This window comes from Scylla paramamosain, chromosome 6, assembly GCF_035594125.1.
Source record: "Scylla paramamosain isolate STU-SP2022 chromosome 6, ASM3559412v1, whole genome shotgun sequence".
NCBI lineage: Eukaryota > Metazoa > Arthropoda > Malacostraca > Decapoda > Portunidae > Scylla > Scylla paramamosain.
The window spans coordinates 881,815-896,305 of record NC_087156.1 but is presented as its reverse complement, the minus strand read 5'-3'; the positions used below and the strand labels follow the sequence as shown (position 1 = coordinate 896,305).

The 14,491-nt window shown below is 39.6% G+C and overlaps 2 protein-coding genes across 3 annotated transcripts in view; one reads left to right on the top strand and one right to left on the bottom strand.

Annotated features, from left to right (window-relative positions):
* The window catches only part of LOC135101161 (putative GPI-anchor transamidase), a 39,704-nt gene that overhangs the window by 10,155 nt on the left and 15,058 nt on the right, over positions 1–14,491 (bottom strand). Inside the window, exons 6-9 of one of the 2 annotated variants that reach the window (XM_064004707.1) lie at positions 12,892–13,002; positions 11,343–11,530; positions 8,403–8,522; positions 5,641–5,661 (exon numbers count right to left, since the gene is read on the bottom strand). In XM_064004707.1, the coding sequence (XP_063860777.1) occupies positions 8,453–8,522; positions 11,343–11,530; positions 12,892–13,002 (369 nt within the window). In that variant the 3' untranslated portion in view covers positions 5,641–5,661; positions 8,403–8,452. Of the gene's footprint in view, positions 1–5,640; positions 5,662–8,402; positions 8,523–11,342; positions 11,531–12,891; positions 13,003–14,491 lie in introns of those variants that run through there. The other variant, XM_064004706.1, reaches the window with a different exon arrangement.
* LOC135101165 (60S ribosome subunit biogenesis protein NIP7 homolog) lies at positions 6,424–7,086 on the top strand. The gene has a single exon (XM_064004724.1). It carries the CDS (start codon positions 6,535–6,537, stop codon positions 7,075–7,077), a length of 543 nt encoding a protein of 180 aa, XP_063860794.1. The 5' UTR covers positions 6,424–6,534; the 3' UTR covers positions 7,078–7,086.

The window sequence follows — 14,491 nt, the reverse complement described above, 5'->3', positions numbered from 1 at the left end:
AGCAGTGGTCAAAAATTGATGGATAAGTGTCTTGAAACCTCCCTCTTGAAGGAATTCAAGTCATAGGAAGGTGGAAATACAGAAGCAGGCAGGGAGTTCCAGAGTTTACCAGAGAAAGGGATGAATGATTGAGAATACTGGTTAACTCTTGCATTAGAGAGGTGGACAGAATAGGGGTGAGAGAAAGAAGAAAGTCTTGTGCAGCGAGGCCACGGAAGGAGGGGAGGCATGCAGTTAGCAAGATCAGAAGAGCAGTTAGCATGAAAATAGCAGTAGAAGACAGCTAGATATGCAACACTGCGCCGGTGAGAGAGAGGCAGAAGACAGTCAGTTAGAGGAGAGGAGTTGATGAGATGAAAAGCTTTTGATTCCACCCTGTCTAGAAGAGCAGTATGAGTGGAACCCCCCCCCCAGACATGTGAAGCATACTCCATACATGGACGGATAAGGCCCTTGTACAGAGTTAGCAGCTGGGGGGGTGAGAAAAACTGGCGGAGACGTCTCAGAACACCTAACTTCATAGAAGCTGTTTTAGCTAGAGATGAGATGTGAAGTTTCCAGTTCAGACTATAAGTAAAGGACAGACTGAGGATGTTCAGTGTAGAAGAGGGGGACAGTTGAGTGTCATTGAAGAAGAGGGGATAGTTGTCTGGAAGGTTGTGTCGAGTTGATAGATGGAGGAATTGAGTTTTTGAGGCATTGAACAATACCAAGTTTGCTCTGCCCCTATCAGAAATTTTAGAAAGATCAGAAGTAAGGCGTTCTGTGGCTTCCCTGCGTGATATGTTTACCTCCTGAAGGGCTGGACGTCTTCAGTAAAGAAGGAAGTCATACTATAAGAGAGAAATAAATGAAGCAGTACTGTCAATACTGCTGAGATCTTCCAATCCTGACATAAGAAGTGAAAAAAGTAAAGGACAAAAGCATCAAATTCTGTGTGCTAAGACTAGCAAACATCAATACAGATAGAATAAAAGTTTTCCCTGAGCTATGTAAAACAGCAGCAGCTCAAGGAGCTTAAGGATATCTGGATACAGCATAGAACAACTTGCATTTCAACAACTGCAATTGTTGCTATAACCTCCAACTGAGTTATGACAATTTTGCAGTAAATATTAGTCTTCTATAAACAATGGTTTCCATAAACAGTGTACAAGGTTACAACATTTTTCTATCAAAATGTGGCACCTGGGAAAGCACACAACAAAAAATTCACAAATATTCTACAAAGAATAATTATTCTTGTAAATGAGATGTGTAGAAAAATTTTTTTTTGACAAAACAGCAATAGATTGACTAATGAACCTTTAATATTTACACAAACAGAGGTATGAAGAAAAAGCTTACCAAACATAGAACATGTAGAACACTTCTACACTGAACATCCTCGGTCTGTCCTTTACTTATAATCTGAACAGGAAACCACATCTCATCTCTAGCTAAAACAGCTTCTATGAAGTTAGGTGTTCTGAGACGTCTCCACCAGTTTTTCTCACCCCCCCAGCTGCTAACTCTGTACAAGGGCCTTATCCGTCCATGTATGGAGTATGCTTCACATGTCTGGGGAGGTTCCACTCATACTGCTCTTCTAGACAGGGTGGAATCAAAAGCTTTTCGTCTCATCAACTCCTCTCCTCTAACTGACTGTCTTCAGCCTCTCTCTCACCGCTGCAATGTTGCATATCTAGCTGTCTTCTACTGCTATTTTCATGCTAACTGCTCTTCTGATCTTGCTAACTGCATGCCTCCCCTCCTTCCATGGCCTCGCTGCACAAGACTTTCTTCTTTCTCTCACCCGTATTCTGTCCACCTCTCTAATGCAGGAGTTAACCAGTATTCTCAATCATTCATCCCTTTCTCTGGTAAACTCTGGAACCCCCTGCCTGCTTCTGTATTTCCACCTTCCTATGACTTGAATTCTTTCAAGAGGGAGGTTTCAAGACACTTATTCATCAATTTTTGACCTCTGCTTTGACCCTTTTATGGGACTGGCATTTCAGTGGGCATTTTCTTTATTAGATTTTTGTTGCCCTTGACCAGTGTCCTTCCTACATAAAAAAAAAAAAGCCAAAACAATGATCAGGCTGGTTGACATCATGTCTATGATGAACTGAGCTACAATGTTCTTGTGGGCAGATCAGCAATGATCAGGCTCAATGAGGCACTGAAGCATTATATCCTGCTTATGAAAGGTCAGAAATAATCTTGCCACAACTTGAGGATGGCTTTGTTATTTTAATAAAACTATTTTTGTGGCAAGACCAAGCCTCTACCTCCAACTTATGAAAATGATTCTATTACTATCACTATGTTAGCAAGACTGGATGATTGATTACACAAGTCTAATTGTAGGTCAAGATGTAGTCTGCTGTCACTGTAGGGCTGTCACTGTAACGGGCTTGACATAAAGTCTAGGAGACAGACAAACACTATATTATTCTTATGCTGGGTACAAGGGACACAGTAATCCTGGCTCTCTCTAGTGTGTGTATGTCCTGTGCAATTGGTGCCTTATGGGTATAAGTGTAGTTGCTAGATGTAACTAGTGTGTGTGTGTGTGTGTGTGTGTGTGTAGGATGTGTGTGTTGTGTTAGGTGTTGTCTGTGTCTGTCCTACCTAACTAAATGATATTCCTACACCATCCTCCCCCCCATCAAGTTCATAACAAAGTCTTGAACTTATGACTTGGCAGTTGCCGTATCCTCCTGTTTGCGCAGGACCCTGGAATGTCGAAGTGGTGGTGGCTCGCAGGTTACAGGGAAATCCATCAAGGGGGTCCATGGAGGCGGTGTCTGGGTGCAGAAAGCAGTGGTTCTGTCTCAGGGAACAGCCACACAGTAGGGCAGATATCATATTGATGCAGTTCATGGTATGCCAACACTATGCCCACCTGATCCCAGCAGTTGGTCCTGGGATACTGAATGTGTACTTGCAGGTTCACATGAAGGGCAGGCAGTGTGTGAGCATATTTATTGTAGTGTGAGACCACTTCATGTTCCCAATGTGTTGCATGTTGGTCACAGTCCTCCTTGGTGGGTTGTCACTCTGTCTTGTCTACTGTAGGGTGGACTGGCATGCAGCAGTGAAGGGGGTGGCTGTACAGCACTTGTGCCAGAGAATGTCCAATGTTCTGATGCACCTCCAGAAATTCACAGTTGAACGCCTCGCAGTCAATGTTGCCTGATGGAGTGACCTTCATGATTAAGTACTTAATGGGTTTGACTGGTACCTCAGTGTGACTGTTGGCTTGTGGGTAGTGGGGTGAGGTAACCATATGCTGGACACCCCAGCGTTTCAGAAAGTCAACAAATTCTCAGCTCGTGAACTACGGTCTTCCATTGGTTCTGAGGCATATGGGGACTCATGAACTTCCCAAGAATCTGTTGAATTGTCGTATGACAGCAGCCATGGTAATGTCCCTGCCACTACGACCAGCCATCCTGACATCCTGTCCGCTATGACAAGGCCTTTCATGCCAGTGAAGTGTCCAGCAGACACAGATTCAAAAGGGTGAGATGACTGGTCATCATTGAGGTATTCCACTTGCTGCTGGCTGGGAAACAGTGTCTGGCAGGTGTTGCATGAGGTTATGTTGGAGTCTATGCCTGGCGAGAATACTCTTTATTTTGCACAGTGACTGGTGGCTTCAGCTCCTCAGTAGCTGTCATGAAAACTGTGAGTACTATCTTGTGGAGCACTGCTGGGATGATGATGTGTGGACTGTACACCAAAAGGTCACCATCACAGTACAGGTCTTCCCAAAGCTTCTAATATGGTTGCAATGTGGTTGCACACATTCCAGCAGGTGGGTATACTCACTGTTGGATTATGTTCCTTGCTGTAGTTCCTCCATTTGAAGATTGGCTGATGAAGGGTGCTCTTGGGGCTCAGCCAAGGACCTCATGGGTCTAAGAGCATGTTGTCGTCTTCGTGAGGGTGGGTGACGGTGTCTGGACAGGGCGTCAGGAATGAGGAGGTCCTTACCTGCATGCCATTGTGATGTGAAAACGTATGGAGAAAACTTTTCCTTTAGATGCTGTAGTCATGGGTTTTCCACAGCATCAAGGGTGTAGTGGTTCAGTATGGGAATGAGTGGAAAGTGGCAGGTGATATGTTCAACATGATGCAGACTTTGCAAGTAAAAACTGCATTTCTGCATCACCCACACCATTGCCAGCATCTCAAGTTCAATCATGGCGTATCTCGTCTCTGTGTCTTACAAGAAGCGTGAGCCACATTAAACCAGGTGGAAGTGGCTCCCACTGTGGTCCTGCAAGAGGGCATAGCTGATGCCATTGAGACATGAGGCGTCCATCTGGAGAATGGTGGGCAGGTCTGGGTCAAACGTTGCCAGTTATGGAAGGCTGGCCAATAATGCCTTTACCTGACAAAAGGCTTTGTCATGATCAGATGTCCATGTAAACATGCATCACAAGGTCATCAGTGGTCAAAGTGGCTGCACAGCTGTGGAGATCTCTGGTGAGAATTTGACCGGCTGGTTAATGAGGCCCATGAAAGATCTCAGGTCAGTAATGTAGGCCAGGGTTGCTAAGTCAGCAATCACTTGGACTTTGTCAGGGTTGACACTGATGCCCTCAGCTGAGAACATGAAGCCACAAAACTTGACTGCAGGTTCGGCGAGAACAAACTTGTCTGCATGAAGTGTGATACCATTCTCCCAACACCTGGTAAGAATGATGTTGACACATCTTGCCCCAGTTCCCTTGTGGTCTTGATACGCAGGGCCAGTTGACTTGTGCGCCTTACCGGTCTTTGCTAAGTTGCTCCCTGTGCCCTTGGACTTCAGACAGTACTGGTTGTAGTGTCCCTTTTTACCACATTAACATTCAATACTGGGCATTGTGGTGTTTTGCTTTTTACCACAGATGCGACATGTAATATTTGCAGCAGAGCACTGTGTCTTGTCATTTGACCTTGGTTCACCATTTTCTTCTCTTGCTTGTATCATGACAGAGCACAGGCAGACTTTGCTGGGGAGACTATGGCAGATGTTGTTTGCCACGTTGCCTCAAACACATAGCATTGTTGTACTGTTTCATCGAGGGTCCAGGTGGTAATGGTACTGATCAGCTCCTCAACAAGTTCTTGATCTTGCACACCCATCAACAACATGGCAGGGCCAGGGACTAAGAAAATTTGTCTTCCATGTGGCAGGGTCTGGTGGTGCAACCATCAGTGTCTGCGTCCAATGCCCCCTCCTGATAATTACACTCTTTCCCATATCCCTGTGGTCCCTTGATCAGATGTGCAAATTCCTGCATACTCTCCTCCAAATGACCCATGTAGTTCTCCTCAACTCAGGGAAAAGGAGTCTGCTCAGAAGTAATTACACGTCAGGGGGAGGGAGGTGTGGATATGTGAGTGAACAAAGACAACATTCCTTTGTTTATGTAGCCATATGTTCCTCAATGTAATTGTGAGATGGTGCTCATTCATTTTGCATTGTCACATAGTGCTAGATGGCAACTAAGCCCCACAGCATCAGTAGCCTACAGGCAACCTCTTATGCAGCAGCCTTGCTCTTCTAGTGTCTCTTGTGCTACTTCCAGCTCTCCTTCAATATATTTCCAGTCCATACCCCCATGGACTTTAGTTAGCATCCTGCAGATAACAAAACTACATGGTGCAGTGTCCTACTCACTGCACCATGTAGGTTGGGATGTAGTTTAAGTCTTGTAGGGCTGTCACCGTAAGGGGCTTGGAATAAAGTCCAGGAGACTGACAAACAATACACTGCTCTTATGCTGGTGTAGGTTCATTCGAGGTCTATCTAGAACTCAGGATCAGCGTATGTGTGAACAGCATGCCAGATGTGTGGTTTGATGTCTCATTTATGCCCTGCCATCATGGAGTGAGCATCTCTTTGCTGCTCTGAGGATGAATTCGGTAGATGGCATATTCAGCTCATGAATTCTTGGAATGGTTTGAATACTAAGATACATTATTTCCATGTCATCTTCGTTGTCTCAATAAAGTCTTCTTTCGGTTACCAATGGACCACTCAATAAGGGACGAATTCACTTGTAAACACTAAACATGGTGAAAGCGCAGAGGTGATAGTGTTTACAAGTGTAATCGTCCCTTATCAAGTGTGGTCCATTGGAAACCAAGACTTTACTGAGGCAACAAAGATCACATAAAATGTAAGAAGAGTAGCATTAGACATGAAAATAACATAGCTGAGTATTCAAACAGTCCCCCAAGAAACCATGAGCCGAATATACCATCTACCAAATTCATCCTCAAAGTAGTAAGGAGATGCTCCCTCTGTGATAGCAGGACATAAATGAAGCATTGGATCATACGTCTGGCATGCTGTTCACACATGCGCTGATCCTGAATTCTGGATAGACCTTGAGTGAACCTACACCAGCTACAAGGGACACAATAATTCTGGCTCTCTCTAGCTCTGAGTAATCAGGCGAGGTGTGTCCCGACGTGGTCGTCTGTTTGAAAAAAAAAAAAAAAGGCTTAAAATTGAGAGTAAGGCCTTTACAAATTCAGTAAGACGCAATGAGGCCACTGAAGAACGAAGAAACCGTCTTGGTTTTTACTAAGCTGAAAAAATACATTGGAAGTAATGTCCGAGCCCTCTTAGAACGGTCAGATGGGCTCTATTGCTTCTGCCTTCATAACGGCAGAATATATTATGTGAAGGAAGACATAATGAAGTTTGCTGCAACTCTACCTCGGGACAACATTGTCTCCCTAGGGGTGTGTTTTGGCAAGATAACAAAAGGAGGAAAGTTCTTACTTCACATCACAGCCTTAGACTTTCTTCATCCTTATTGCCAGAACAAAATATGGATCAAGGAGTCAGCAGAGCAAAACTTCATGTATGGCAATCATGTTTACAAGTCTGGCCTGTCACGAATTTCAGAAAATACTCCAAAGTATGCTGGGGTAGTTGTGCTTTCTTCAAAGGATATCCCATTGGGATTTGGAGTGGCTGCAAAAGCGACAGCGGAATGTCGACATGCTGACCCTATGGATATAATTTGTTTCCACCAAGCAGACATTGGAGAATATGTCAGAAATGAAGAGGCTTTGATCTAGGTATGCAGGTTTTTTTTAGCATGTGTCTCCTGCTGTACAGTCTGTGTGCAACCAGTGTCTTATGGGTATGAGTGTGGTTATCAGACACAGCTAGTATGTGTGTGTAGGCTATGTGTGTTGTGTTAGGTATTGTCTATGTCTGTCCTACCTAACTAAATGATATTCCTTCACTAATCACAGAGTATACATAAGGTGTTCAAGTTATGAGTGAGATACATTCCGGAAGGTGCTTGAAAGTTGTTTTGCTTGTAATTTTTTGGTACAAAAAAAAGGATCATACGTTCCACAAACAATGTAATGGTTACTTACTTGATACTTGAAACCATGAGAGAGAGAGAGAGAGAGAGAGAGAGAGAGAGAGAGAGAGAGAGAGAGAGAGAGCACCTTGCCTTATGGGTGATGTGATACTACTGAGTAGTGATAGGCTTGAGGCTTCTGTCAAATGAAAGACTCAAATATGCCATACAATCTGGGTTAAATTAAGATGCATCTCTCTCTCTCTCTCTCTCTCTCTCTCTCTCTCTCTCTCTCTCTCTCTCTCTCCTTTTCTGGTTATATATGCCTTTATTCATATAATGAATTAAGATGGCTGATGAAAAGCACAAGACAGGTTTGTGGACTTAGGAGTAGGTATAGACAAAGTCCAGCAAGTGGACAAGTTATGAGATTCTCTCTCTCTCTCTCTCTCTCTCTCTCTCTCTCTCTCTCTCTCTCTCTCATGCACATTTTTTCCTTTCTTCCCCTCCTCCTTGGGTTATACACACCTTTATTCATATAATTTATTAATATGGCTGGCTGAAAGCATAAGGCAGGTATGTTTGCCTATCTGTGAACTTAATGAAATGGAGCAGGCTTTCTACACCATACACCACAACCCCCTGTCTCTATGACTCTCAGAGGCCAACTGGCGGAGGTCTGTATGCTGTGGAATCTCAAGCCAGACTCACTGCGGTGCAATAAGTTTTTTTAAATTAAATTTAAATTTTAAACTAGCAGTCCTTTGGTATGCTGCTGTGTTGCATGGATAGTAGTGAAGCAGTGTACTAGGTAAATATGGTGCATAGCACCAAATTTGAACTTTTGGTTAACAAAGGGAACAATATCAAGAACACAGTTTCATTTTGTGACTAAACTTCTCGTATCTCTGAACATTCCTAACTTGTTACCTCATAACTTAGACATCCTCTGTAACTGTTTCATGAGATGAGGTGACATGATGAAACCTGGTGCGCCATGGAGTCAATTCTTATAATCTGCAAAATTTTATAAAGCCTAAATGGACTGTCAACTTGAAATTCCACCAGCTCCATTCCTCTAATACATACCTGAAAACACTTCACTTTCAAGACAGTCACTGAAGTTTTTTCCCCATAATTCAGGAATGGTGAAGAGGAAGCTGACTAGCATAATGAAGAGGCTTTGTGGCTTTGCTGCTTCTTGTATTACTGAAAACAATAATAGTTATTAGAACATTAACCAGGTAATTATGATTTTAAGATGACAGCTTGCATGAAAAACGCTGGCTTTGGTTACTGAGCTGCACTAGATTAAAGAATCGAACTGAAAGAAGCTGATTAGTCAATACCTACATTAGCATCACTGTTTTCATGCTCAATAATTATTAATGATAGGTACACCAAAGACCAAATATCAAACAGACTATAAACAATGCTTATATTAGTGGTAATTGGTCCACAAAAATATATTAGAAGTCAGACATCAATTAATAAAGTTAGCAGAATGCAGGCAAGAGAAAATGAGGTGATGATGGTGATTAACACAATTTTAATGAAACCCCCTCTCCACACACCACCACTATCTTCCACCACGTAGTCACTGCTCATCCCTGCACCACTACTTGCCTTTCCACTTCCTATTTGCCTTTCCACTTCCTACTTCATAGGAACTTCACTGTGGATCCAAATATACATAGCTAAAGGCACAACTTACTATTCTGTATTTTTTTCCATTGACTAGACTGAAAATGTGATGACAAAACATAGATTATGGAAAAGTCACAGCCATCAGGCCTGTTTGTCTGCAATCTGCACATTCTAGAAATGCTGTCACATCAACAAACAGAAACAAACACAGAATGGAATGCTGAAAAACCTTGATATAAACAAACAAGGTTTGGTTCTCATGTTTAATCCCGAGACTCTTGTGGCTCTCTCTATGATCCACAGCACTATCACTACTGCACAACTGCATTTTCCCAGTAGCTTTTCCCAGCAGCAAGATGTCCAAGTGTTATGATAACCTTCATATTGGTGGTACGTGGGTTTCTCCTCTGTGTCACTCTGTAAGGCTTCCCTCACTTGATCAGTGACAAAGAGAATGCCTGCATGGTCTAAATAATATCTTTTCATGAGTTCTGTGTCACTAAATTCATTCAATACATCCTTTCTAAATAAAAAAAATTTCTAAGTTGGAGATGTTGTGGAGTGGCCCTCTGAGCAGTGGGAGCTTCGGTCATTACCCACTAAGACATGGTGGACAGATGTCTGAGAACGGATTAATCTATTTTACACTGATTCCTATGGGGAAAGTAGTTTCGAACATTTCAGGTTTCAAACAGCATTTAGGAACAAATATATATATATATATATATATATATATATATATATATATATATATATATATATATATATATATATATACATATACATATATATATATACATATACATATATATATATACATATACATATATACATATACATATATATATATATATATATATATATATATATATATATATATATATATATATATATATATACAGTCATACCTCATGAATCAAATGTCCCTCAATTTGAACAGGGTTGGTAAACAAACTTTGTCCTCCAATTTGAGTGCCTGTTCAAGCAACACCACAGTCAGTTCCTCTAACTTTCCCATGCTGTAAACACCACTCCTTGCTGTTCTTGATATTTTTTGCCTATTTTCTTGAAATTAACCTTCATTATTCATTTTACAATACACTGTAAAATGAAAGGGGACTAAACTAATATATACAGTAAACCTCCTATATAACAAACTTTTATTTGCCAAATTTCAGGTACAGCAAGCCCCTTTAAAAGTGATGTCTACCTCTTTCTCTCTCTCTCTCTCTCTGTGTTAATTTATCAGAGAGAGAGAGAGAGAGAGAGAGAGAGAGAGAGAGAGAGAGAGAGAGAGAGAGAGAGAGAGAGAGAGAGAGAGAGAGAGAGAGAGAGAGAGAGAGAGAGAGAGAGAGAGAGAGAGAGAGAGAGAGAGAGAGAGAGAGAGAGAGAGAGAATTGCATCCTCTGCCATTGTCACACTGGCTGCCACACAGCCACAACTCCTCTCTCTCTCTTTCTTGATATAGTGAATTTTCATCTTTAGCAACCCACCTTCCCCCCAATATGTGTTTGTTATATTTAGGATTACTATAATTTATGATAATTGAAAGAATAATCAAGATTTTTTAGGCCAAAAGGCTGAGCTGGTAGTAACATCTGGGAAGTTTGGAAACTCATCAGTTAAGTTAGAAAAAATCCGCAAATATAAGAGACCATGAATACTGAGCCCCGAATAAGGGGGAGAATGCTGTAATTAATTCAAGTTTTCTTTTACTGTACTTTTCTATAAATTAGGTTATTTTTATTCAATTCTATGTTTAGGGAACAACATAAACCCATAAAAATGAAAAAAAATAGAGGGAGTTTGAGACCTGGAATGGATTCATATATTTTACATTAATTTGAGTGGAATAAATTGCTTCCCAATTTGAACATTGTCTATTCAAACAGCCCAAAAGAATCAATCAAGTTTGAATCATGAGGTACCACTGCGTGCATATATATATATATATATATATATATATATATATATATATATATATATATATATATATATATATATATATATATATATATATATATATATATATATATATATATATATATATATATATATATATATATATATATATATAAGGAAAGAACAGTTAAGGATGGAATGAGTAGAAAAATGGACATACAAGAAGAGTAGATGCTATAGGTGCAAGATGGGAGACTGCCATAATATCCCATGAACAATTCCTCACTCACTTCCTGTGGGCATTTTTTTTGCAAAAGGCTACCTGTATGATGTGAAAATAGAGATAACAAAGATGGACATTTGCTAGGTGTTTACACAAACTAAAACCAAACAATGTAAGGATACAATAACAATAAACTTAATTCTGGATGCCATGAGAATAAATCCTGCTCACTGATAGGAACACCCATAACAACTTACACTGATTTATTGACTGCTACCTGCCGTGATCCACCACACTTGGGCAAGTCCAGAACCCGGGTGGTCAGCTCTACATTACGCACTGACCCAAAAAACTCTGTCACCAAAACACGACTGGGGTCCCTCTTGTAGAGGTCCAACCGAACCCCTACTGTGGATATGCACACTCGTTTGGGACACACTTGAAGCTGAAAGTTGAAATACTTTTAAAAATCTCAATCTAGAAAAATTAAATCTTCAAAGCTGCATTCAACAATATATCACTTAAAACAAAAAAAATAACAGTTTTGAAGTTTACAAATAACCCACTAAATTGGACGATAGATAATATGCAGACAAATCTTTTGGCTTTCAGCCAAATTTCTTTTATACAGGAGTGAAACATAATGAGACTTTAATGACATTTTTTGGTGTGCTAAAATGATAGAGTATTTGCATGGAGGAGGCTCTCCAAGGACACAAAAATGTGAAAAAAGTTCACTTTAATGTCATTCTCAAAAATTTAAGAAAGTTCTAGATCAGTTGGGGTGTTTTGGCATCCTGTTCTGAAATAGTCCATACTGTAGTGGTATTCCCTGCTTCCCCTTGGACATTCCAAAGAAACTTTAAGATATTGATCTAAAGACAGGATATACTGAGAATGAGAAACCTTTGCCAGTAATTGAAACCTGACTGGGAAACAAATTAAAGCACCTTAGATGTAAAGATCATATCAATTATCAGATCCCAAAACAATTTTTGGGGTCTTAGTAGCTCCAGTCACAAAATAGGCAAAGGACAAAACAGAAACAGGCATAGTGAAACTATTTGATTACTGTTCCACTTGTAAGGTGGACAGAATAAGGGAATAGGCATGCAATTAGGAACTTTGGAAGTTTATCCACGAAAATAGTGGTAATACATGGCAAAGGATGCAACATTGTAGTGGAGCATGAAAGACAGATGACAGTCATTTAAAGAAGGGGAATTGATGAAATAAAAAAGCATTCAACTCCATCCTGTTTCAAAAACCTATGTGAAGGGGAATTGATGAAATCAAAAAGCATTCAACTCCATCCTGTTTCAGAAACCTATGTGAGTGAAGTCCTTCTCTATACATAAGAAATGTACTCCATACAAGGATGGATGATTAAGATATCTCCTAAAAATCAGGATTAAAGAAAGGTAAAAAATTGCATTTTCTTTTCTTTTACAATAGATGAAGTCTGAAATATGACCATTAGAAAAGGACAGGCCATGCTTGCTTAAAGAACAGGATGGGGTCAGTTGAAGGACTCCTGAAGAATAAAGCACAGTTGTTTGGACAGTCATTGTGAATGGAAAGATTATCTTATAAACGGTCATTTCTCATTTTCCACCGCACATGTTAATCCCTACTTTACTAAGCAAATATGTCTTGAAATACTAGCCTTTTCTGAAATAACTTTTACTACTGTGAGAAGATGAAAAAAATATAAAACAAATATTTCTGTTGATATATGTAACAAAGCCACAACAGCACTATTTACAATGCAGCATTCTACTTGTTCACATTTCAGGTACTACATACAAACTGGGCAAGTGTCTTCTTGCTGTCTGGGGTGACTCTCTCTAAGAACTCCAGAGCATAGTAGGTGAAGCGGTCAATGATGTAAACTCCGATGGCTGGATCAACATGATGCTGAAGAAATGTTACCACCATTATTATTTGTTCCTGAGGTATTGGAATCTAAATCACATATTCTTATGTTTCCAGTATGTAAAAAAAAGGTGACTCAAATAAACAGAGATATATTTGCAAGAAATAAGAACTCCTCAGGAACTTTATGAGACTAAAGTACAAACAAAACAAAATGCCATATAACCAGCATCTTGTTATTAAGATTCTCATTCTTGATGAAAATGAAAGTAGATCAACAAATAAATAAATACACAAATAAACAAATGAGCATATAGAATGAAATAAAGTGTGAAACATATCTGACATGTACATTTAAATCATCCATACAATGAGTCCCACCCTTGTCTCTGAATGGTGCCCTAATCTTGGTCATTTGGAACTGTTAATTCACAAGGATAAACAAACATGAATTCATGAGACTAAACAAGGATGCAGAAGTGTTATTCAAAACCCCCCTGGAGAGAGAGAGAGAGAGAGAGAGAGAGAGAAAAAAAAAAAAAAAAAAAAAAAAAAAACCCTGCAAATTTACACAACCTATTACACAAAGTTATATATATTTCAGAACTAAAAATTTCTCCCACAAAAAGAATTCTTCCAATGAAAGGCACATCCTTTACTGCACTAAAACAATAAATATATCTGAAACTGCATAAGTGCTTTTGGGTGATGCCATCTTAACCAAAAGAGTATCTTGTTTGCGACTGACTACATGTAAGATACAGTAGTAAAGCACAATAAAAAAAGGAAGTGATCTGTGAGAGATGAAACAATTACAACTCTTCATAACCCTACCACAGATAAAATGCCACACTGATAGTTTGAGTCTGTCATATAAAACAAGAGGGACAGTGCATGCATTTTCAATCCAAGAAACACTATGTAGTTTCAATACCATTTGATTAATCTGTATTGAGTACATTGCTGATAAAAAAAAGATATTCTCATACATTAACTAATAACTTTTTTCAATACTTTTGATAAATTTCATGTTGTCTAAATTACATGCACTATATATGATGCACTAATTTAGGATGCAGTCTTAATCATAAATCTTCATAGGTCATCTTTTTTTTTTTTTAACTTGACTTTTCAAGCTAAGAAAATTGCATCACAAGACAAGCTCAGGAACCTATCATGTTGAGAGATAGGTAACAGTATACACTGTATAACAACTTCATGTTTTCCATATCTACATTTGCCATGAAAAGCTTTTTCTCATTTAACTTTTCTTTCTTCAGTATCCGCTGTGGAATTATGAGGCAACACTTTGATTTTGAGGACAATCAATTTAAAAGTATTTTCCTTGAAATGGTTCACATGTTAAGTTGCCAGTCTACTATCAATGTACTTCCAATATTTTAGAGTGACTATATTTATGGTTTAAAAAAAGCAAAGATTGTAAACCTTATTCTTGAAAATTTGTAGTTCCTATGAATTTTGGTCAAATTAAACATTTTTCTTTTACTCCTGGTTCTTTCTCTGATGCTAC